Source organism: Rhamphochromis sp. 'chilingali' (assembly GCF_963969265.1).
Source record: "Rhamphochromis sp. 'chilingali' genome assembly, chromosome: 18".
NCBI lineage: Eukaryota > Metazoa > Chordata > Actinopteri > Cichliformes > Cichlidae > Rhamphochromis > Rhamphochromis sp. 'chilingali'.
In genome coordinates, this window is record NC_137945.1 from 35,810,301 (window position 1) to 35,834,159 (window position 23,859).

At 46.3% G+C, this 23,859-nt stretch overlaps 3 protein-coding genes across 7 annotated transcripts; 2 read left to right on the forward strand and 1 right to left on the reverse strand.

Moving 5' to 3' along the window:
• Nucleotides 1-1,300: 1,300 nt before the first annotated feature.
• Nucleotides 1,301-16,381, forward strand: plag1 (pleiomorphic adenoma gene 1). Of its 2 annotated transcripts, XM_080864512.1 has the most exons (3): nt 1,301-1,436; nt 7,131-7,487; nt 7,680-16,381. In XM_080864512.1, the coding sequence occupies exons 2-3, from the start codon at nt 7,240-7,242 to the stop codon at nt 8,863-8,865; spliced, it is 1,434 nt and encodes a 477-aa protein (XP_080720638.1). In that variant the 5' UTR covers nt 1,301-1,436; nt 7,131-7,239; the 3' UTR covers nt 8,866-16,381. The 2 variants fall into 2 exon arrangements, with proteins under 2 accessions (XP_080720638.1, XP_080720639.1); XM_080864513.1 differs by lacking the exon at nt 1,301-1,436 and having other exon boundaries at nt 7,275-7,395.
• A 126-nt stretch (nt 16,382-16,507) lies between these two features.
• Nucleotides 16,508-17,984, forward strand: mos (v-mos Moloney murine sarcoma viral oncogene homolog). The gene has a single exon (XM_080864515.1). It carries the CDS (start codon nt 16,577-16,579, stop codon nt 17,582-17,584), a length of 1,008 nt encoding a protein of 335 aa, XP_080720641.1. The 5' UTR covers nt 16,508-16,576; the 3' UTR covers nt 17,585-17,984.
• Nucleotides 17,985-18,400: 416 nt separating this feature from the next.
• steap2 (STEAP family member 2, metalloreductase) lies at nt 18,401-23,785 on the reverse strand. 4 transcript variants are annotated; one of them, XM_080864649.1, is made up of 7 exons: nt 23,587-23,785; nt 22,788-23,191; nt 22,410-22,576; nt 21,179-21,706; nt 20,560-20,724; nt 19,870-20,184; nt 18,401-19,679 (listed from the first exon to the last, which is right to left on the reverse strand). In XM_080864649.1, exons 2-6 carry the CDS (start codon nt 23,167-23,169, stop codon nt 19,891-19,893), a joined length of 1,536 nt encoding a protein of 511 aa, XP_080720775.1. In that variant the 5' UTR covers nt 23,170-23,191; nt 23,587-23,785; the 3' UTR covers nt 18,401-19,679; nt 19,870-19,890. The 4 variants fall into 4 exon arrangements, with proteins under 4 accessions (XP_080720775.1, XP_080720774.1, XP_080720773.1 ...); XM_080864648.1 differs by having other exon boundaries at nt 18,401-19,688; XM_080864647.1 differs by having other exon boundaries at nt 18,401-20,184; nt 23,545-23,785.
• Between the last annotated feature and the right edge of the window lie 74 nt (nt 23,786-23,859).

The window sequence follows — 23,859 nt, forward strand, 5'->3', positions numbered from 1 at the left end:
GGTTTACGGATTCTGCATACAAACGTGAACACAGAGCGCGGACCCGACGCGTCAGAGTCAGATTTTGATGTGTCGGCGGGTCCGCGCTGTGTTTGCCTCTTTTTTTTCGCTGGCTTCTGCAGCTGCAGGTTTCATAACTCTCTGTTTACATCTCTAATTAAGTCTCACATGTGTCAGCTTTCTTTTAATAGATACGAAATTATGGATATATACTGTTAAATGATCAGAATTGTAATATTTCTGACTGAGGCAAAACTTTCCAGATTCCAATCAAATTGAATCGGATCCTGTATCGAATCAAAAATGATTCTACAAATCAGTGACGATGCAGCCGTACTCAGCTTCCTAAGCATTTTCCCTTTCCAGTTCACAATCAATCCCACCCCTAGGTCAAAAATATGTATAGGACAATTGGCCTAATCTAATATTTTGTATGAACCTGTCCAGCTGTCCAGTGATTAAACGACAAGTAGATGGAGGCAGGACTTCACAGCAGGGGCATACTCCATAATGTGCTGTGCATTCTCATATGTATATTATATATATTGCTCACTTATTGTATTTACCAATATCAAGGAGTTATGAGCAAAGAAAGGCCACACCATAGTGCATGTTTAAATAGGGAAAGTTTATTGATCAAAATGTATTACGCAGATACGCATTACATTTTTTTCAGCCCCCCAATCGAGAAAACAAAACCAATTACATGTTCAAAGCAACGGAACGGTGGCCCAATATCAGAGAGAACTCCACTCTTGAGTGAGCAGTGATAATTGAGCAGTCCGTTTTATTTTGAAGATTCAAGCTGCTCTTCAAAAGTTTCACCACCAGATGTCACCGGAGAGGACTGTGTTGAAAAGCTTCGAGTAATGAACCGTTTTTCAATACAAGCTTCAGTGCTTCGGAAAGCTTCATTTGGCCATCACTACTGATAACGCAACCTTCTGTCACCTTACCGCCGCCTCTGGTTACTGCACCGGCGCACCGCGACGTCACCGAGGACTGACGTCAATATGAGCCAATAGACGCTGTAAAAACCTGCAACGTAGAAAGATAATCCAGCGAGCCAATAGGATTCCGACCCTAACTGTTAGGTTTCGTATCCTTGCAAAACAGGGGCGAAAAGAAGTTTCGGGGATTAACGGCGAGTCCAATTTTTGAGTTTTATTTACAGACAATGTAAGCGACACTAAAGTGAAAACGACAGCGCCTTTCACAAATCAAAAAGCGCCTTGTCGGAACTTTAAATGGGTGTGACTAACTCCAAGTTCGGTTGCATCGCAGCGCATACACAATGGCTGCTCGAAAGAGGAGAAAGCAAACAATTTTCAGGCCCGCCGCGTCTCGCAAAAAATATGAGAAAAAAATTATTAAAAATTCGGAAAATAGTTGAAAGTGAAGAAAAACTCAACAGAAAGGATGATAAAGCGTCCGGGGTAAGTCTGGTGCAAAATAAGGAAACGGTTACTCAGTTCTTCAATTAAAATATCGGGGTTATTTAAATTATGAGCGGGGTGAGCTGGGGAAAAAGTTAGTGTTAATCAGTACCCAGCTTTGGACCACAGAGAAAACTAAGGCAGGGCACAAGGACTGAGAAATGTCAAATCAGCGGTGTCACTGCTGATATTAGTGTGACGGTGCGTGTTCACGAATATTAAAGATCCCACGAAGCGGTGGTGTGAAGGATACTTGAGGAAAGTTGAACACTTGGTTTATTTTTCTAATATAATAACAATGGCAGTGCCGTGAGCCCCGTCACGAACAGGCGCGCTGAGGAATAATGTTCATTTTCCTCCGCGCGGACTTGACTTTAGCGCACGCAGTGTCAACATTCGTGTCGGTTCAAGCATCTCCTCGCAAACCCGTAGCGGCGACACGAGCGTGCAGCGGCCGCACTGACATTTTGTCTGCGGCCGTGTACTGTATGGCGTTTCCCCTCCGCGCTATTGATCAGTGTGACACAGAAGCTCGCGTCCCGAAACAAGCGGCTCCGTTTCTTGTCGATAAAGTAGAAAATGGAGGGAGAACTAATGCGGCAGCGCCGAGCGACCCAGCATAGTGTCTTTAAAGTTACCGTGGCTCGGTGTGATTTGTGTGGCAGGTTCACACTTCGTGGGCTGTTAATGAAATGTGTGCCTGTCGCTGTTCCGCCGTGCACAGCCGGTCATATGTCAGGCTACGGTGCCTTAAACGTGAAGCTTCCACAGACTTGTTCGGTGCTGTCCAATCAGCAGCCAGTCTGTCTGTACCTGTCTCACATACATTAAAGCGGAGTCTGCGTGAACGCTTCTGCGACGCTTGCTTTGAACCCGCCCGTAGTTCCGATGTGCTGCTTAAAGAGACTGCAGAGACACAGCTGTCCAACCCGCTTCATCAGATTAGGAACTGATCAAAGTTTAGGGAAATTCTGAGAATTTAAATGCGGGTATAACCGGATCCTAAATCAGCCAAAAAGTAACTTTCTGCTTGTTTCTGTACAATTCACCAAGTTTAAAGCGGTTTATTCTTTCTGATCAGACGGAAACGATTTCATTTGTTTTTCTTTTACAGATGAAGAGTTCTTTGTTGGAATGAGACACATTTAGTTTCCTTTTGCTTCGAAGAATAAAGATTATTCCAAGAGTATAAATTCATTCAGACCTTCAGAGATTAAAGCAAAGAGCTGCTTAAAGAAGAATAATAATAATGATAACAATAATACATTTTATTTGAAAGCACCTTTCAGAACACTCAAGCACACTGTGCACAGAAGAATCTATCCACACTTTCACTAAAACATGAATCAATGCTTCAAAGTTTTACCAAACAGGCACAAGTAGTGACCGTAGTAACAATTAATCATGTTGCTAAAGAATACTGATACTAAGTAGATACATTTGTAACTTCTCTAAAATAAACAGTTATACATAAAAAATGTCCTTTTTTTCCCCTTTTTTGATGTTTTCTTATGGTTTTTGTTTTTTTTGTAAACATTAAAAGTTCTTCTGCTAATTCTTAATTATTACAAAATAACCGAGCATGTACTGTGTAGTTATGTGGAATCATTTAGTGAATGTTTTCAGCTCATAAGTTAAACGAAATTCTAAATGTGTTTAATTATAGAGGTATCAGCCCCAAACCATCATCTGGTGCAAGGAGTGATGCAGTGTCTTTATTCATCAGTGTTTTTATTGTCAAGGTTTCATGGTGCTGCGTGAACTACTTTGCAGATCAGGCAACATTTAATTTGACATAAAATAATTGTATTTTTTCTTTGGTCAAAAATGGATGAAAATGCAAGATGTGATCTGTTTGTGTGCACTGAACAACTCTTCTCTTTGTCAAATTCAAATTCAAATTTTATTTGTCACGTACACAGTCATACACAGTACGATATGTAGTGAAATGCTTGGACAACTGCTCGTGACCTAAAGAAAACAAAAAAGGAAAAGGCTATGAATAAGATAGGAAATAAATATGAAAAATTAAAAAGGGTAAATTTAACTATGAAGGAATAAAATATAAATTAAGGTTAAAAATGAAATAACTGTACAACACAAATTAGAATGAAGGGTAAATTTAACTGGGAAGAATAAGATAAAATATATAAATTAAAGTTGAAAATAAAATAACTGTACAACAAAATACACAATATAGAACTATATAAGAATGTATGAAGAAATCTAAATATAAATAAATATATACACAATAACAGCAGCTGTACAAGTATTAACCGGAAATGAAGAATATAGTGACCAGTGTTGTGCAAAACCAAAGTCCAGAAAGTCCAGTGTGTGTGTAAGAACTGTATGTGTGGGTCAGTACTGTGTGGTGGTGTGATTGAGAGACCGTATCGCCTGCAGGAAGAAGCTCCTCCTCAGTCTCTCTGTGTTGGTCTTCAGGGAGCGGAATCGCTTTCCTGACCTCAACAGAGAGAACAGTCTGTTGTTGGGATGGCTGAGGTCCTTCACCATCTTCCTGGCCTTGGTCCAGCACCGCCTGCTGTAGATTGAGTGCAGGTCAGGGAGCTCGGAGCGGATGGTGCGCTCAGCTGACCGCACAACCCTCTGTAGAGCTCGTCTGTCCTGCATGGTGCTGTTCCCGAACCAGGTTAAGATGTTTCCCGCCAGGATGCTCTCTATGGTGCAGGAGTAAAAGTTCCTGAGCACCTTGGAGGGCAGTTGGAAGTCTCTCAAGCGTCTGAGGTGGTAGAGACGCTGTCGGGCCTTTTTCACCACGGTGTTGATGTGACAGGACCATGACAGGTCCTGCGTGATGTGAACTCCGAGGTATTTGAAGCTGTCCACTCTCTCCACTGGGCACTCGTTGATGACGGGGGTCTGGTAGTTCCTCTCCTGCTTAGTGCTGAAGTCCACTATCAGCTCCTTTGTCTTACTGACGTTTAGAAGGAGGTTGTTCCTCTGGCACCAGTTCTCCAGATTCCTAATCTCCTTCAGGTAGGCCGTCTCGTTGTTATCAGAGATCAGGCCCACCACGACGGTGTCGTCAGCAAACTTGATGATGGTGGTGGAGCTGGTAGTGGCCACGCAGTCATATGTGTACAAAGAGTACAGCAGGGGGCTCAGAACACACCCCTGGGGGGCTCCAGTGCTGAGAGTGGTGGAGGCTGAGACATGTCCGCCCATCCTTACTGCCTGTGGTCTGCCAGTTAGGAAGTTGGAGATCCACTGACACATAGATGAGCTGAGTCCCAGATGCTCCAGCTTGGTGGTGAGTGTGGAGGGAATTATGGTGTTAAATGCAGAGCTGTAGTCTATGAAGAGCATTTTAACATAATTCCCCCTTCTAGTGTCCAAGTGAGTGAGTGATGTGTGGAGGAGATGAGAGATGGCATCGTCTGTGGAACGATTTGTCTGTGTTTGAAAACTAATTTAGAATAGAATTTGAATAGAATGTCCAACAGAATAGTTTTTATTTTTAATAGTTTGAAATACACAGTTAAAGATTTCACACTAAGGAGATTTTATTTCTTTTTTGTAGATTCCAGCAAGTTGGTTAACTGGGGAAAGTAATGGTGTGTGAGATTGTGTAATTAGAAAGAGAAGGGCTGTCGGTGTTAGCTACTGATCCTGAAGGATTCAGTGCACCTCACCGCATCAGCAGCAGGACAGCTTCATGTACAGGGCTTAGCTGGTGGACCCTGCACACAGAAATAAGACCTTTCTCTGTTTAAAGAAATGTAAGCAAATAAACTAAAATAACCACATCTTTGTTTTATGTTACATTCTTTTAAATGACAAAGTACACATGCATGTGTGTCACGTTATTAGCATTATTAGATCGGTCTATATATATTTCTGTAAGGTTGGATAAGACCATGTTCCCTGTGTGTTACATCACCTGTGATTAAATCGAAATGTTGGCCCATTTTTGTCTAACGTAGGATTTCAGCTGCTGCTCGCTTCAGACGCTGTTGATATGATTTAAATACCTGGACTGCAGGGAGACAAGTCTGACAGACGGTTCAGTTCGATTATCTTGGTATAACAAACAAAGCTTTCCCTGAAAAAGACGTGTATGAAAGTTTCTCTTGCCATGTCACTAATTCCCCTTCACATCATGACTGCTAAACTCTGCACTAGTTAAAAAGACCAATGGTCTGACTCCTCTTTAGCCCGTAGGACACAAAAGAATTAAAAATACAGATGAGTCAAACCATGAGACAGTTTTCCACTTTGCCAGGCTTCAGGTCCACTGGTTGTTTTTTCCCAAATAAAACAATTATTAGATCTAATTATAGTTAAATTATTGATCACAGCTCAGCCATCTGGTGCCACTGTGGCCAATGAAAGGGCTGCCCACTGGGGTGGTTCTTTTCTACATGACCTACAAAAATATTTAAATAAATGATTTTGTGGTCAGAGGTTTCTGTGCACTTACAAAGACATGATTGTACAGCACACATCTTTGATGGCTTTAACAAGCAAGAACTGAGTGCACACGTTTGAATTTGTTTTGGATTTGCATCCCTGCTGATGGGTCGACAGAACCCATCAGGCCCAGAACTTGATGTTAGTGATGGAGTGACAGGTCGTGTCCCTTTGCCAGCATAAAGGACTCGACTGACCAGTACTGTCCAAGGAGCTCAGTCAACATCTAAGGAGAAGAATTACACGTGTTGGGAAGGTCTCTCGGAGCCATATCTAAACAGCTGCATATTCCTAAATCTTCACCATTCTAACAATATTATATCAGTGCAAATTATTCTGTATGTCGTCTGGAAGAAGACCCCAACTATCACTTTAAGATGAGAGGAAATTGGTTGGGAAGTTCAGGAAGAACACAGGAACCACCAACCACCAAACCTGCCATGAACTGGAAACTGATGGAACTCCATGGCAACAAAAAAGAAGCTTGTGCTCCAAAATCACCGTCTTCAGCCCGAGTTGAAATTTCCAGTTCCCCATATGGACAAGCCAAATGGGGTATTTGGCCGCGACGATGACGTATGTTTGGAGAAGTAAGGCTTTCAGACCCAAGAACACTGAGCTCATACGATGGAATAATAAAGACAAATTTCAGCTTCACCTCAAACCAGCAGCTTGGAGACGATTGGCTCATCAGAATTTCTTTTAGAATAGCTAAAGTGGGCCAACACTCAGCTTCTGGGATGGCTTTCCCTAACATCTACCTCAACCTTAGTGAAAATATTTGCACTATACATAAAAGTACGGTTTGGACATGGAAACCACTTATTTTAAATGAGCCAATTATCACGAGTAGTCCATTGTATACATTTGAGACGGTATGTAAGACTTTCGCGCAAATCCAAAAGAAATTCAATTTGCACCCATGTTTTCAGTTCAGAAGGGGCTACCAATCTAAACTGGTCATGGTTTCTGATTCGGGGGACAGGAAGAGGGTCCAATTATCCAGTTGAGGGTTCCTGGGGCCTGGAGTCTATTCCAGCTGCCATAGGGTGAGAGCTGGGTGCATCTTTCACCAGTATTTTGCAGGATGAGTGTGTTGTGCTTATTAGTCACCAGTTTGACATCATTTGCAGGAGTTATCCCGTTTCTATGTTGATGTATTTTCACTGCAGGTCGTTATTGGCGCTCCTGCCGTGTTACAGCCTTGTCCTATACCGAAGCTCTGACGATATTTCTGCCCTTTCTCTCCCTCTCTCACAGACCCCTGTGTCCAGGCAGTGCTGAACACATAAAACTGGACAGAATAATCACATCAGTACTAGTCCGGCGCCGTGCATCGGTCCATGTAGCTGGTCAGCCTTAGGGTGCCATGGCCACGGGAACCCAGGGCCACCGTGACCAAGTCCTGGACAAAGCCAAGCTTGCAGTACCTCTGGGGAGGCGCAAGAGAGCAGAAGGCAAGCTGAAGAAGAATTTCCCTTGTCAGGAGTGTCAGAAGGCTTTCAACAGTCTGGAGAAGTTGAAGGTGCACTCATACTCTCACACAGGAGAAAGACCCTACCGCTGCTCCCACCCTGAATGCACCAAGGCTTTCGTCTCCAAATACAAGCTGCTACGGTACAGACAAGCAGCAGTACATAACAGGCTGCAACATGTTGCTTTCTCTTTGCACTTTTGGTAACGTAATGTTGTGTAGTGGTCAGATTGATGTGTTGAATTCTAGTTTGTTGTGTTTATGTGTAAAGCATGCCTACTTTAAACATGATTGCAACAATTGTGAGTGCTCATAGAATGTGTCTGTGTTCCAAGGCATATGGCAACTCACTCGCCAGAAAAAAACCACAAGTGTTCATACTGTGAGAAAATGTTCCACCGTAAGGATCACTTAAAGAATCACCTACATACTCACGATCCACACAAGGAGGCATTCACTTGTCAAGAGTGTGGCAAGAGCTACAACACGAAGCTGGGTTTCAAACGCCACCTTGCCCTCCATGCTGCCAACAGTGGAGACCTCACCTGCCAAGTGTGCCTGCAGCCATTCCCCAGCACTGGGGTTCTTCTGGAACACCTCAAAACACATGCTGGCAAGTCCTCCGGTGGGACCAAGGAGAAAAAACATCGTTGCGAGCATTGCGAGCGGCGGTTTTACACCCGTAAAGACGTGCGACGGCACATGGTAGTGCACACCGGACGCAAAGACTTCCTCTGTCAGTACTGCGCCCAGCGTTTTGGAAGGAAGGACCATCTGACGCGTCACATGAAAAAGAGCCACGCTCGGGAACTGCTGAGGGTTAAAACTGAGCCAGGCGATTCGCTGGAGCCCGTCGTCTACGACTTGGCGTCTGGGAGCGTAAAGGGGGAGCTCCCGGGAATGCTGACGCCAAGACTGCACCAGCTGAACGTGTACACAGGCCCCGTCCTCGACACCGAGCCCTTCTCCAGTCCCACACATCCCTTTTCTTTAAAGTACCCACTGGGCTCCAACTTTACCTCATACGCCGTGTCCTCACAGGAGCGGGAGCAGAATCTTAAGGGAGACCTGGAGACCTACCTGATGGAGCTGCAGAGCAGTATGCCATCCTCTGCCTCTGAAGCCCAAGAAGCCCAACTCTCCTCCTCCAAACTTGAGTTGGTTCCTGAAGTGGGTGTGCTGGAGGAAGCCAATGAGGAGATGTCCCTGTCCAAAATGTCCACATCAGTAGCAGCACCTGCAGGTGACTCTTTGGCCTTATCTTCCTCTCTAATGGATTTTTCACAGCTTTTCAACTTCCTGCCGCTCAACGGGCCTCCGTACAATCAGGTAGGGGGCAGTGGGGGGCAGGGTGTCACTTTTCTACCCAATGAAGAGCCTGCATCTCTAGTTCAGCTGCCCTCTCAGGCTGCCACGGGCTCAGAGGCTGCTGAGAGTCCACTTCAGGGGCTCTCCTCCTCCTTCATATCCAACCTGAGCACTCCAACCACACTGCCCCGCTTCCACCAAGCTTTTCAGTGACCCCAGTACATCCGGCACATGCCACTCACAAACACTGACACACATGTAGAGCTGCATGCCCATATTAAACGCCATACAAGATGCAAGTGACTGAAGAAATTGGCACATCTGTCCATTCATGATACCAGCAGACACTAACCTGACAGGAGACACAGCACTGACAGCAGCACACTCGCACCACACAGCCAGGTCAGCTGTCTGATGATGAGGGTTTGTTTTGGGCCAAATGTAAGTTATTCTCTTTTAGAGTCTTGTTTTTTTTGCCTCGGGCAGTTTAAAAAAGAAATGAATAAAATCCTGATCTGTCCGTGATTACAGAGACTTCAGATGCATGCTGGTTACCACGTGAAGCAGCCGTGCTCAGACTCAAACCATTCTCTCTGTAGCTCATTAATAAGCTTGATGCAAACATTAAAGGGCTGCTTTGCATAACAGCATGAACAGAGCTGACACTGAGATGATTCACATGGATAAGTGTTACGACTCAGACACTTGATTGACTTTGTTATACATGCGTACAGTTCTTCATATAGCACTTTGGATTTCTGGTCTTCAAAGATCGTTATATGTGATAAGATTTAAAGAGCATCCGTAGTTTTGAGGGTTTCTGTTTAGGAGCCAAAGTATAACAGGAGGTTTTTGGGAGCCATGATGGGTCGTTTATTTCTAATTAAAGTAGAACTGAACTTTTCTTTTTTGACTGTACTCGAGTGAGCAGCCAGGTGCTTTACTGTGTCATACATTTGCACTGTCAGTAGTAAGACCATGTGCTCAGCGTGTGGGATTGCCCAGTTTCAGCCATAGGCAGGATAAAACATGGACTCCAGGTCTGAAACCTGAAGCCAGTGCAGAAGTGCCTTAAACCTGCATCTTAAATGACCAACAGATGGTGAGAGCTGTGTTTGCAGTAACGTCCTCTGAGCTCTTGATCTCTGCTCTCTTTCAAAAAACTAGCTTTGTGTTTGGTGAACTTCTGTTTCTATGATCTGGCATCACTGTGTGATGTTTGTCCTGACAGGTGCCATAGAAATAAACTGTAACTGTGTTCTGGTCCTATAGACGTGGAGACCCTGAATCTCTGTCACGTGACATCTGTAAAGACTTCCTGCTGGGTTTTATATGCTCAGTTACTCATTCCAGGTTGCATTGAATTAAAAAATGACAGTATTGTGTTTAAAAGGATTATCTGTGATAAGCTCATTGGCTAAAGACGTGTGATTCACAAGTTGTTAGCCAATGAACGCGTGGCTTCACTGTCAGACCTGCCCCTCTGTCACATCGTGTCCACCTTTTATACTGTCTGTAGTTCCAACTGCTCCTGAGCTTACTATTGGAAGGTGGGAAGCATGTGCAGTCTTACTGGAGCACAGTTTGCTCGCAGAGCTCAGACAGGAAGTTGACAGAACAGTACAAACATGTTGTTGATGGATCCATTAAAGTGGTGGTTCATTCACACTATTATACACAAAGTTACTGAGCAGCAGTATTACAGTTGTCCACCAAAGTTTCCATTAACTGTATCATTCAGTGTTGCCTGCAGTTCACAGCAGTACCTCCTTCTTCTTTTTAAAGCAAACATTTCTTTCTCACAGTTTCAGAGTAAATTAGCCAGTGTGCCTCTGGCTGCTGAAAGCACATCCATCAGTTTCTTTGCATCGTAAGTGTTATCAGCTGTTCTACTGACACCAAATTCATCATCAGTCAGCTTCACTCATCACGTCACTGCTACGAAGCTCTGTAGGCGCATCTAGAATAACTGGGAATGAACCCTCATAACCTGCTCAGTGTTTGGAAGTCGGGCCTGTGGACTTACCAGAGTTTCTGCATTGGTTACCTGTAATCTGTGGTCTGATCACAGTTTCCACACTGACAGTCCAGTAACACCAGAAAGTGAATTTTGGATGAGTTATCAGAAAATGACCAACAGTGACACAGTCCCATCCACGTGTCGCCCACCCTCTCTGTCAGGGTCTGTGCTGCTGAGTTGGGCTCAAAAACAGACTATTGAGTGGTAGAAAAATAGTTTCACAATTGGTCATAGTGACAGTGGGACCCCAGTGGAGCTTCCTGGATGCTGCCGCTGTCCCTTCAGTTGCTACTGTAGTTCCTGTTGTCTTTTGCACAGACTAACCTGACTCTAGGCTGTGAAGTTTAAGTGACCCATGTTTCCTCGGTATCTGGTATCTAAGACCTGAGGAGGCAAAACGGCCCTAAACTGTGATAATGAGTCATAAAGTATTTTCAGCTGCTTGCTTCTTTCAGGGGCTGCCACAGCAGATGGACCCACATGTTTCATTTGGCACTAATGTCACACTGCACCCACATTTATCTGGGACGGCCACTGTGCAAGGTTGGACCACCAGAGACTGGGTTTCTCCCAGTCTCAAACCAGTTTCATGTGTAGGTGAACATGTTAAGCCCTACAACATGACTGATTGATGATCATGACATACAGAGAGATCAGACCACATGTTGGGTATTCAACACAGAAATGCTGGGAGTTTCAAATGTTACCATTGATGAACCATCAAACTGCAGGCATCACTTCTAATGTTTTTCCCTTTGACTGACGTTCATATCTTACGAATAATAAGGTCCAATTCAGTCATTTAAAATGTTAACCAAGCAAACAGGCTTTGTGATCTCTGAACAAAGAGCTAAACACACTGCTGATACAACTGTGACATGAAGGCTTTTTGGTTTTTACTGGTTACTTTGTCACATCCTGGCTGTCGTTCCATTTTTAAAAAGGCTGTTGAGCATTTTCTTAAGTTGTGAAGTGTGACTTGAAGGGAACGTTTCAGTGTTGTGCAAACCCAGCATCAACTACAGCTGACAAATAGATCAGTTTGATGGTCAGACACTAGTCGTACATTAGTCTCTGCTGACTACATCTATGAAGATCTGAGCACTAAAACAACTTCCCGGGAGACGTAGCTGTGTGACAGTGTGTGAAAATAACTGAAATCCTGTTTATAAGGAAACATCTTACTGCAGTGCTTAATTGGTCTTTACAGATGAAACCACTTCTTTGACATTTAGTCCTAAAACCTGCCTCTGAGGTGAAAACCTGTGTGCAGCATGTTAGACTGAAACAGTTCTGCTCCTGTATGATCGTTCAAATGAAAGGATTCACAGCTCTGGTCCTTGACGTCACAGATCGTCACAGTTCATCCACACAGTGCTTTTCATTTATGTAGAAACCTCAAATCCTGGACAAAGAAAGTCAAATTGGTAGATGTTAATACATGGAGTGTTTTTGGATCTTTAATTATAACGATTTTGAATGGTTTTTTATTGAAATGTGGTTTCTTTAAATTCTTTGATCAAAAGGATGACTTCTCACAGAGCGGGCTGATGTGGCTGATGCTCGGTCAGAAGCAGCAGGCAGTGAGTGGGAGCTCCACTCTGCCTCAGCTCCAGGTGCCTAAATCGGCTGGTTCTCGTGACATGGTTCAGGATAGCATCAGATCTCAGCTGAACAACAAGTGTTCCAGTCATAAAAATCAGACACCGCTGATGCATCGTCGTCCATGTTAGCTGTTCGTTCTCTTGACCTTTGGAGTGAAAGATGCTTAACCTCCTAGGACCTGCGTCCACATATGTGGACATCACATTTTGGGTTATTTAGACCAAAATACTCAATTTTGCTCTACAAGGGCCTGATATCCTTTTACGAGGACATTATGCTGCTACTGTTCTATCAAAATGTTAAACGAATATCCTCATGTGTGGCTCTTATTTTTCTTAAAAACAAGAATAAGGAAAAAAAAATCTGGTAATTCTTTGTTTTTACATTCATTGGGTCCCAATCAAATATCAAAGAGAAATTAAAAATGCTGCTGTGGAAGAGTTCGGGTCTTAGGAGGTTAAAGATCTTGACAAATGGATAAGAGCTCACCTTGTGTCAGCTTGTAGTCACACTTTGAAGCATCACGGTGTCGGACTGTAGTCCACACAGTAACTACGTGACAACATGAACTCGTGCTGCTGGCAGACCTAAGTGGCCGGGCGTATTCATCTGTAATTCTTGATTTCATTCAGGAATCATTCAAGTGTGACTGAAACTGTAGATCTGCTGGCTGCAGACATACAGGCCGCAGGCGTCATCTTCATTTCCTGGACGTGAAGTCCCAAAGACGATGCTCTCGGTTGGATTTCTGAGTTTTGTACATAACTGAGTATGGAGTCGATTCAAAGATGTTCACGAACACATTTTCTCTCCATCTGCATGAATGCATTGATGGCGTGGAACATAGCTGGCAGTGCGCTCCATGTTTGTGTCCAGTATGAAGGAAGCACCGTACACCCCATGGCGTACTGGTTCCAGTTAGAGTGGTGATGTGTAGACAGAGAAACGCTGTGGGGTTAGGGTTCGTCACTTTGACGTGCTTTTGAGTTTCTCTGAGGTTTTTTCATTTGAATGAAGATTTCTTCTTCATGGACATGTTTCTGATTAATGGGGGGAAATGTATGTATTTGAGTAATGCCTGTGTATTTGTGCCCTGGACTAAATTGACATATCCAAACTGTATTAGCTCGTATGTTACTCTGTCACCAAAGTTTGGTTGATGGGCCACAGCAAACTGACAGATGGGAAAGTGTTCCCACACAGAATCTACTAAACAAGCGTTGAGTCTTGTTTAAACTGCTGTTTCCAAGGTCAGTAACGATGGTTCATGCTCAGCACTGTGGCTTCTGTTGTAAATGAGAAGGTATAAATATGTGGTTTCATATTTCTTGTAGCTGGATATGAATTGTTTTTCGTTTGGTTGGAGTCTTTTTTAAACTCTGGTATCAAGCAGTGACAGCACAGACAAGTCTGCTTCATGTTTGTTGCTTTCACCACTTCCACGAGCGTCAGCCACACCTGCCCTGAAGGTGAATAGATGGGATTTAGTGCGATAGCGTCAGCACGTTCTTGTATGGTTTGACTCCGTGTAGCTGTGTGCATGCCCTGCCTGCAGGGGGCTGACAGCCATAAACAAATCTCATTTCATCCAGTGAACCTGTCTGGACACCTGATCCCCTTTGAAGAGCTACTGGGCTGCGCACTCTACAGAAAATGTGAATTTCACAGAAATTGAGTCGTCACTTCCCTTCCACCACATAGGTTAGCATTTCCACACACGTGTGGTGACTCGCCTGATGCCCGTATAACCCAATAGTGTTATAATTTACCTCACTGTTCTTCTTTGAGCTCCAGAATTCTGAGAATAATGACAGAAAGTGCCCGTCTCCTTTGTGAGTGAGCAGAGATGAACACCAGTGGAAACCATATTTCTGTAGGTCGTGTGAAACGTGGAGCTGAGTTCTGAATGTTCCCAACCTTTATGGAAGTTTGCTCTTTGGATCTTGTGAATGTTTGTGGTTTTACAAGAGATGTTAGCAAGCCGCTCTTTTTTATTAGCACTTTTTGTAAATGGGATGCGTTTATTTCCTGCAGCATCGAGTCTTTTATTACAAATGTATAGATTCTATATTTAGCTCTTTTAGAGAACAATAACATGTAAATACAATATAAATGTTTTATTTTTGCAGGTACAATTTTTGACAGTGTTTTTCCTATAAAGTGTCATTTTTGCTTTACTTGCACAATTGCTCTGTGTTTCTCATTGAGGCCTCTTGCTTTGCAGCTTTGACTTAATTGTCTCCTTTGACCGTTCGTACGCTGCTTTACGTCACAGTGTACCGTGGTGAAGCTGAAACGAAGCTACTTAACAATATCACTGTGTCACAGAGTGTTTAGATGTTCCAAAAATAAGATGTGTCCAATAACTCCATGAGTGTGTCCTCTTCTGTCATTTTTACACCTCGGTGTGGTACATTACTTGATTTCCTCGTGGTCTCTGTCTGAAAGCTGCAACTATGTGATGTAAAACTCTTATGGACTGTACGACAGATTCCAGGTACAGAGAAGCAATAACAGTGGATCAAAGCTGATTACAAGTATTTTAGCGTGTGTGTGTGTGCGCGTGTGCACGCATGCATGTGTGTGCGTGGTCCTGGCACGTGCTGAGGCAGGAGATGCTCTTCAATGAGAGGCACAGACCAATTCAAACTTCTTTATAAGCTTCAATGGTACCAGTGAACTTTATTGAATGTTATGAAAAAACACTGCAATATATTTTGGTATTGGATCAAGCTGCTAACACACTTCTAAAGCTCCTTAAGGTGCTACAGACCTCCTCACTATCTCTTCAGATGTATCGTTTGTACAAAGTATCCCGTGTAGCTGAACAGTTGGCATGTGTGTGCCTAGTCGTACTTTATAGCTTCATATATTTTCTTGTACTGTGACTTTTGTAGTCTTTGCCTTTAATATAGCCCCCCCACCCGCACTCACCTGCGTGTGAGCGTCCACAGACTGAGTTGTGTTGGGAGGTTACGCTGATGCTGGGAAACTGATAGCAGTGAGCTGCATCCAGCCACATTTAAAAACAGCATCCTGTGACGATGATCGACTCGTTGCAAATTCTTAATGTTCTTCATATTTTACTTTTTTTTACTTTTACATTTATCTTACAAACTACTGTTGTATTTTTATAGGCAAAGTATCACCTAAACACACAAATACATATACAGCTCACACTTGTCTGTGTGTGTTTATAGGTTGTGTAAAATAAATGTTAATGCTGCAGCTTTGACATCATCCAAAGAAGCAGATTATTTATTGCCTGGCAGAATAACCTGATTTCATTCACATATGTTGCTGCTATAATAGAAGAGCTGCAGTTGACAACTCCGATGTTTTATTCAATGTAATAAAAGAAATCAAACAGAAGAATCCAGCTCGTCTGTTTTCAACCTGTCACTCTGAGAACTTTGTTACAGTAACACACAGTGACACACAGTGTTACTGACACGCAGACTGCAGGTTTCCCCAACCTTACAAACAGGTCTTGATCAGTGGTTGTTGATCAATGGTCATGAGAATTTGCATAATTATGATGAACTGACCTCCCAGCCCATTCAGTGGTTTCAGTCATTATGTAAATGTGCTGTTTATACCATTGGGGAAACCTGCAGTCAGCTGAGACTGAAGACGTCACCTGATGATGACGACACGTTTCTCCTACTGAAAGCATCCAGATGAACAGAATCAACTTTTGGAGAGTTACGCTTCCTTACAACATGAAAAATCTCTCTGACCCATGAAAATGATACCTGGTACACTGAAGCTCGCATCAGACTGGTTCCAGTAGCTTGCATTAAAACACAGTAATGTACAGCTCCATGTTTTCCTTTGTTACCAGTGAGCAGGCTGTTAGAAAGTGAGCATCTGTTTTTGCGTGCTGGAAAAGTCGGAGAGAGTGAAACAGACAGGCTGTGAGCTCCACGCTCCTCGGTGGAGCACCCTCCCCCAGCCTCACACTCAGTCCACCCTGACTGTTCAGGCAGGGCTCCCCATCCGCAGCTTTAAACACTGCGCACACATTACCAGCTCACACGGCTCGCCGGGTCGTATATATGACCGTAGATGTTATTATGCTCACTATCCCAGATGTTGTTCACACAAAGCCGTCCTTTTACCCGGCTCTGCTCTGTTGTATAGAGTAAACTGAGGTGAACCATCGGCATGAACTCAGTGACCCCAAACAGAAGCATTACGTCCTCCAGAACAGCAGGCGGCAGTGCGGAGCGCGTAAAAGCCTGAGCTGAGCGCAGAGTAGCTGTTCGGCTTACAGAGCAGTATGGTGCACAGCGTGCCATGCCGTCTCCCATCCCGCTGACCCGCCTGCTGCCCAAAGACTTCTGCCCCTTTCTGGACACGGGGCCCTGCAGCAGCCCGCTGACTAAGCACGGCTCCACCTTACAAGTGCCCGCTCAGCGGCTCCATGGCCGAATCGCCACTCGGCTTTGGTCCTCGGTTATCCACTGGAAGCAGCTGCGCTCCGTGCAGCCCGTGGGCTCGGGAGGCTTCGGCTCGGTCGACCAGGCGGAGTACTTCGGAGAGACCGTGGCGGTGAAGAAGGTCAACAGGTCCACCAAGAACAAGCTGGCGTCCCAGCAGAGCTTCTGGGCCGAGCTGAACGCGGCGCACCTGCGCCACGCCAACATAGTGCGCGTAATAGCTGCCACCACCTGCGTCCCGCCACAGTGTGGAGACGAAGGCAGCATCGGGGTAATACTGATGGAGTTCGTGGGCAGAAGGAACCTCCAGCAGGTCATTTACGGTGGCACGGAGCCGCTGGGACAGCACAGGTGCGTCAGGTACTCGTCGGACATCGTTCACGGCCTGAGGTTTCTCCACTCCCACGGCGTCGTGCATCTGGACATTAAACCAGCTAACGTGCTGCTGACCAGCGAGGACGTGTGCAAAATCGCAGACTTCGGCTGTTCTCTCAAACTGGACCCTGGCTGTGAGGTCAGCGCCGCGAGCCACCAGCCTCTCGTGGGTGGCACGTACACGCACAGAGCCCCAGAGCTGCTCAGAGGCGAGAGGGTGACTCCTAAAGCGGACATCTTTTCTTTCGGCATCACTCTGTGGCAGCTTCTCACCAGAGAGCCGCCCTACACCGGCGACAGGGAGCACGTCATCTACGCGGTGGTGGCTCACAATCTGCGGCCTCCTGTTCAGGACCACCAGGTGTTCCGGTCGGAGCCGGGGCGGCTGTTTCGGGCTCTGCTGAGCCGCTGCTGGAACGGAACGCCCCCCTGCAGACCCAGCGCCCAGGAGCTGCTGTCGTCCCTGGAGCAGCTGCAGCCACAGACCTGATTTGATCTCCGAAGCTGCGCACGGGTGTGTGGAGAGCTGTGGGTTCGAATATGTTCAGCTCCAGGAAACGAGCACTGTGCGCTAGGCCAGGTCAAAGCTGAGGAAACCATGGAAACGCTGGGCGTCTATGACTACATGTTTCTACTGTGCAAATAATAAGTGTGATAGTCCTCAGATTGTAGCATTAAAATGAGCTGGTTTATTCTCCTCTCAGCTGTTCGTGCTGCTGTCAGGTCGGTCCTGTGGGACCAGGACACCGTTTCCTCCCAGGCGTCCTGATCCATCTGTGACAGTTTCCAAATGTTTCTTAAATGTGTTGTGAATCCTAGTGTGTGTGAAACGTGATATTTGGGTGTGATGGGTTTCATTAAAATTCTTTTTTATGCCACGTTTGTCTGGAGTTCACATCATTAGAGGGCAGCAGCTGGTCGGAGGCTCGGTGGGCCACTGCTGCCGTGTCATGGGAGGACACTTAGTGTTCAAGTAGTACAAAACCAACTGTTTGTTTACATTTCAAATATTGTGTAGCAGCACTAAACACATGGGTCCTCTCTGCCATTGTGTTCGTATTTAACCACAAACTGCATTAGATTCTTCACGTCAGTGTACGGCTGCAGGTGGGGCTGAGGTGGGCCCGGCTACCAGCCTCATTCAGCCAATCACAGGTTTCTCCTTATTTACCAATCCACCCCCGCACACACAGACGTGCATCCTGAGCGCGTGAGGAGGTTACCCACTGTCAGAGTTGTCGTTGAGCCTCGTAATGATTTGCAGAAACAACGAGATTCTAATGAAATGACCAAACTCAGACTTGTTCATGATAAAGTTTATTTGTACTCTGACGTCGAGCTTGGGTCTGCCGCCCGGCCCGTCGTCTGATCCAGCTGCTGTAGATCTCCTTCATCCTTAAAGCTCACAAACTCAATGCATATACAGAGAAGTACGATTTGTGAAGCCGGACAGCAGAGGGCGCTGCTGCTCATTTAACCCTTGTATGGTGTTCGGGTCTGTGAGACCCGTTTTCAGTTTTTTCAGTTTTTCAGTAATCTAGAAGGACGGTGTGTTTTTGGAGAGAGGTGGAAGGAGATGGACCAAATTCATCTAAGAACCCCAAAGGCCTACTTTGGGGTTCTTATCCTTGCAGGAGTTTTCAGGTCCAAAGGGGAATCCACAGAATCCTGTGGGATGCAGAAACCGGCACGAACCTTTCCGTGCATCAATGTCTCTGGAAAACTTCCACAAAATTTCCAGGATTATTCGTTTTGATAACCGAGACGACAGACCAGCTCGACTGCAGAGAGACAAGCTAGCTGCCATCAGGACAGTGTGGGATAAGTGTGTGCACCACCTCCCCCTGTTTTACAACCCTGGGCCTAATGTCACCATTGATGAGCAGCTGATGCCATTTAGTTGTGAAACATGTTGCTTCACGTGTAAATGTGTTGTGTCTTTCCACTCACTCCACTTGATTATAACTGATTTATTTTTATAACATTTTATAAAACAAAAAAGAAACGAGAAGCACATTGATTCATAAATGTGATCTAACAAAGGTAAAGGGAAAAAATTAACCATGTTTGCTGTTCATATGGTTTGTAACTGGGATGAAGTAAACATCTGTTGAGTAATTTAACATAAAATTGTTTGATAGTGTTAAACTCTGGCGGGTCCACCAGACCCATGAACACTGGCTGAGTAAGAAAAATATGAACACCACACAAGGGTTAACTGCAGATTAGACACCGGCTGTTCATTCACTGTAAAAATACAACGAAATACTATAAACTAACACTCAGTGTGAAGCTGTGTGTCACATGAGCGTCACAGGAACACGTCTCACTGACTGACACACAAATGTTACACACTTCTACCACGGTCTGTAAGGAAAACAATGTGTGAATGACAGCCTCAGATCGCACTGCAGACACACACAGGTAAACGCAGGTGTGCAGCGTTACAGTGAGGAGAGGCAGATGTGCTGCAGCTGTCCTCCATCATCAAAGCTGCAGGGCCCACCGACAGCGCCTCTGCTACACTCCAGTCGCGATGCGATGTCACAGAAGAGCAAACAGCTGTTCTCACAGATGAGCAGGACCTGTACAAACTGCAGTTTCAGTTACAGCAGCGACTCAAAGCAGGGACGTGATGTCCTGATAAACACTACACAATAATACGAAGCAGCATCGTTGGAACAATATGAATAAGCGGATACAGCAACAGGTCCACAGCACGAAGCTGTCATCAGACACAGTCCCGCAGTGAGAGTCACTACAGCGGTTCCTCACCTGGAGCTACGAACAGGCCGATCACATAACGGTGACCCTCTCAGGGGAAACGTGGGCAGCTGAGCCCACCGGCTCCATGCGCTTGCCCCTCATCTCACTGCTGTCCTGACCCCTGCGGATCTGGTGGAGCTTGCGGGCAACGCAGGGGAGCAGGATCAGCAGCTTCCCAACGATGACGCACACCGGGAGCGCCAGGGCCACGACGAAGCTGGGCGGCAGGTAGAAGCGGTAGGCCTCCTCCTCAAAGGCGCGTTTCCAGCCAAACAGCAGCCCGTGGAAGGTCGCAATGAGCAGGGCGATGTACCCCAGAGTGGACTGGAGCAAAGACAGGAACACTCAGACACAGGCTTTTGTTGTGATCACATAACAGCACGACAGTGACTTACATTAGACACGCCCCTAACATCGAGACTACAGCAGAACATGTTTACACGCATGTAGTCTGTCATGTGACTGTCTAAGAGAGCATCTCGGTCACAGCACGTTTCCCCAAGTGTTCACAGCAGGAGAGCTGGGAGTGACGGCACGCCGCCTCAGAGACACGACCTGAGTTCACAGCAGCTAAGCTGGTTTCAGGTACACTCGTCACAAGCCGCCATTACGCACTACTGATCACGTACACAGACTAGACTGGACTCCGAATACTCTCTGAGGCACGTGACACGACGGGCTGGTGGACTCTGTGGGTACCTGTATGAAGCCGAACTCCCTCCAGTTGAGCGTGCTGTGGACAGACGGGATGGAGGTGACAGCCAGCAGAGACAGCAGCCCCAGACTCATGATCCCAAAGGAAACGTACATCTCCACCCTCCACACCTCTTCCTCGTTCCACGTGCTTTCCATGTTCGAGTGGACCTGCCATCACATGAGAACACGTCACAGAGAGTACAGTTCATCAGGAGAAACCCTACCGCTGCTGCCAATCAGATTACAGCGTTTCTGGTTTACTCCACGAGCCTCCCATCGCTCCTCATGTGTTTGACACAGATGTTAGACAACGCTGACGTGAACACGTCTCTACTGTGACACAAACAGAAAAGTTAAAACCAGGAAGGTTGGTGGTTCAATCATGTGGTTCAAGATGCTAACCCCCTATGATGCATCCATGGGAGTGTGAGTGTTAGACAGGAAGCTTGTGTGATGCTGCCTCAGGGTGACACTTATGCTGACCTGTAACGTTTCTGGATATTTGAAGGGAAAACCTGTGATGTTGCCAGTTCTCTTGCTAATGTGTAACGATTCAAATCAAAGTGATCTTCAGAAACAGCACTGATGTTTGTAAAGATGTGCAAAAAGCTGTTTCACTGACCTGCTGATAAGCAGTGTTGAGCAGCAGGTATCTCTCAGACCTTCTCAGAGGCAGGCACACACTGTAGAGGACATGAACAGCAGCCAGGAAAAAAGCGAGGAGGCCCAGCTGTTTGCGGCTCTGCAGCCAGTTTTCCAGCCAGTGTGGGAAATGCTTGTACTTGGTGCCATAGTAGAGCTGGTGGGCAGCTGCTAACTGTCCTGCAAGGTACACCAGGGCCAAGAGAGTGATGGCGACGGCAGGCAGTGTCCGATTCACTATCTCTATGGGGATCTTGTAGAAGTCACTCTGCTTGTATTTCATATATGGGTGAATTATATCTCGAATAAACGAGTAAGAAAAAAAGAAGATGGAGAGGGCCACGGCAGCAAGAACAGGGCCCTTCCAGCCAGGGAACAACTGGATAGGCATGTTCTCAATATCACGGGAAGAAGACAGGGTGCCCATGTCCACCGGCTGGAAGTTGAGCTGCCGGGCTAATTCCATGATCTGCTGCCTGGCCTCCACCGAGTCACTGCAGATGAACACCTACAGGAGAAACATGAGGGCGGGTTAGAGACGACGGGCCGGTTCAGAGGCGTCCTCCTGTTTGGACGGTGCTGCGAGACTCATAAAGAGTCCATCTCAGCAGCATCAGTAAGCCTGAAGAGCCTGCTACAGACCTCTCTGCACCCATGCTTCTTATTAATCTCTGGATATCTCCCACAGCATGTCTTTGTCCCCCCTGAGCCTGGTTCTGCTGGAGGTTTCTTCCTGTTAAAGGGAGTTTTTCCTTCCCACTGTCACCAAAGTGCTGCTCACAGGGGGTCACATGATTGTTGGGTTGTATTATTGTAGGGTCTGCCTTACATTATGTTGTTGTGGTCTGCTGCTGTATAAATAAAGTTGAATTGAAGTCATTTCGAACGCTGCCACTAACCCAAAGGAAGCACTTACTGGTATTTCTTCACTGACTCAGTGTCATCAACAGCTTTAAACTCTCTGCCTTACATACAAAGTATCACAAAGTCAGATTCATGAGCACGTGGCTGACCTCTCAGCTGAGGCTGTGGTATTTTAAGGTAAAGACCCTACAACACTACAGACAAACCCCTGGTGGGCGAGCATTTTAGCAACAGTCACAGGTCAAAACTTTGGTTTTTAAACAGGAGGAAAGCTCCAGCAGAGCTCAGGGACACGACAGGACAAAGACACGCTGTAGACGTGGACACGTGTGGCCCGGTTACTGCACCTGTGTGCTGGCATCCTTAGGGTAGCTCTGCTGCATGGCCCAGGCTGAGATGACGTTGAAGCCTTTGACCACGATAGAGTCTGGCAGCAGTGAAGCCAGATACTCGGCGTTGGACTCTGGATACTGGTTTGCTCGCTTATTGTTACTCACATCCACCAGGATCTTCCCTGCAGAACAAACACAAGCACAGCAGTCAGGTCACCAACACTGATAACCCAGACGTCTTTGCCCTTGCATTTCCTCCAGTCTCACAGACGCGGCTCAAACCAAAACCTTTGGGAGGTCAGTAGCTTGATCTGCATGCTGGGATAAGAAAATCAACCACCGTGTCCAGTATGTGTGTGATGGTGTGAAAGCACTTAGAGGTGTGTGACATACCTTCCAGTAGGTGTTTGAGGTCCCACACAACAGAATAGTGCTCACGGCGGATTGCCAGGAATACGATGTTAGCCTTCCCCACGGCATCTTCATGGTGCGTTACATCCACCACATGTGGAAATGAGTGGGCTGCCAATTTGGGATGGCGGCTACCCACCACCACATGGAAGCCACAGCGCAGCAGGCGAATGGTCAGGCACTTGGAGAAGTCACCTGATCCCAGAATGGCCACAGTAGGCTGAGCATCCCCGCACCAGCTTCCTGGACCTGCAGCTCCATTCTTCAGGCCTTTGGACAGCAGGGGGGCCTGGACGTGGTGGGAGGAGGAGGCTGTGAGGAACACGGGGTTCCTGCTTCCACTCATCAGAGACATAGAGTCCATCCTGCGTGCTGCTTCAGTGGGCCTGGAGGAGACAGAAGCACGGGTGTCTGTAAGAACACAGCAGAGGATCCGCAGGTTTCACGCATTTAACACACTTTGTTCCACATTTCTGAGAGCTACAGCAAACACGTCCACGCTGTGTGTGTGCGTGCGTGAGCGCGCGCCGGGACAGGAGGCCTCCACTGGCTACCCCAGTGACCGCGCGGGGAGCCCCCACACGACATCGGCTCTCCTCGCGACCTTGTGACTGCAGACAGTGGTTTCGCGAAGGACGCGGTCGCGCGTGTGCTCGTGCACCTGCACCAGATGCTCTACCGAGACACGACGAGCTGCCCGTTTACCCCACTCACGCGCACACGTATGATGCCATGTTACCGTGTGTGTCACGCGGGGATGCTGTCGCAGCTGCTAGCTCACCCTCCCGGTCCTCCTGCTCAGCCTCTGCCGCGTGACGTCACCACACTCGCTCGCGCCATCGTTCACTCAAGCGGAAGTTGTTTTCAGGCGATATTATCTGCAGACAACACTGAAGCGAAGCTCTCTGTACATCACCCACAGCTCCGTCTCCTGTTTCACCGTGAAACAGGAAACACGTCACTGTTGCCTGCTCAGCACAATGTGACGTCATGTACGTGAGGGCAGAGCTTTTGTTTACACTCGGGCTTCATGCTCGCGCTTGTGTCGCCTCTG

Excerpts from the sequence above, each read along its gene's own strand:
- mos (XM_080864515.1), top strand. The coding sequence starts at position 16,577 with ATGCCGTCTCCCATCCCGCTGACCCGCCTGCTGCCCAAAGACTTCTGC.
- plag1 (XM_080864512.1), top strand. The coding sequence starts at position 7,240 with ATGGCCACGGGAACCCAGGGCCACCGTGACCAAGTCCTGGACAAAGCC. Across the intron at positions 7,488-7,679 it reads TCCAAATACAAGCTGCTACG|GCATATGGCAACTCACTCGC; the intron begins GTACAGACAAGC and ends CTGTGTTCCAAG.
- steap2 (XM_080864649.1), bottom strand. The coding sequence starts at position 23,169 with ATGGACTCTATGTCTCTGATGAGTGGAAGCAGGAACCCCGTGTTCCTC. Across the intron at positions 20,725-21,178 it reads TCAACACTGCTTATCAGCAG|GTCCACTCGAACATGGAAAG; the intron begins GTCAGTGAAACA and ends ATGTGATGGCAG. Across the intron at positions 20,185-20,559 it reads GGGAGTTCGGCTTCATACAG|TCCACTCTGGGGTACATCGC; the intron begins GTACCCACAGAG and ends TCTTTGCTCCAG.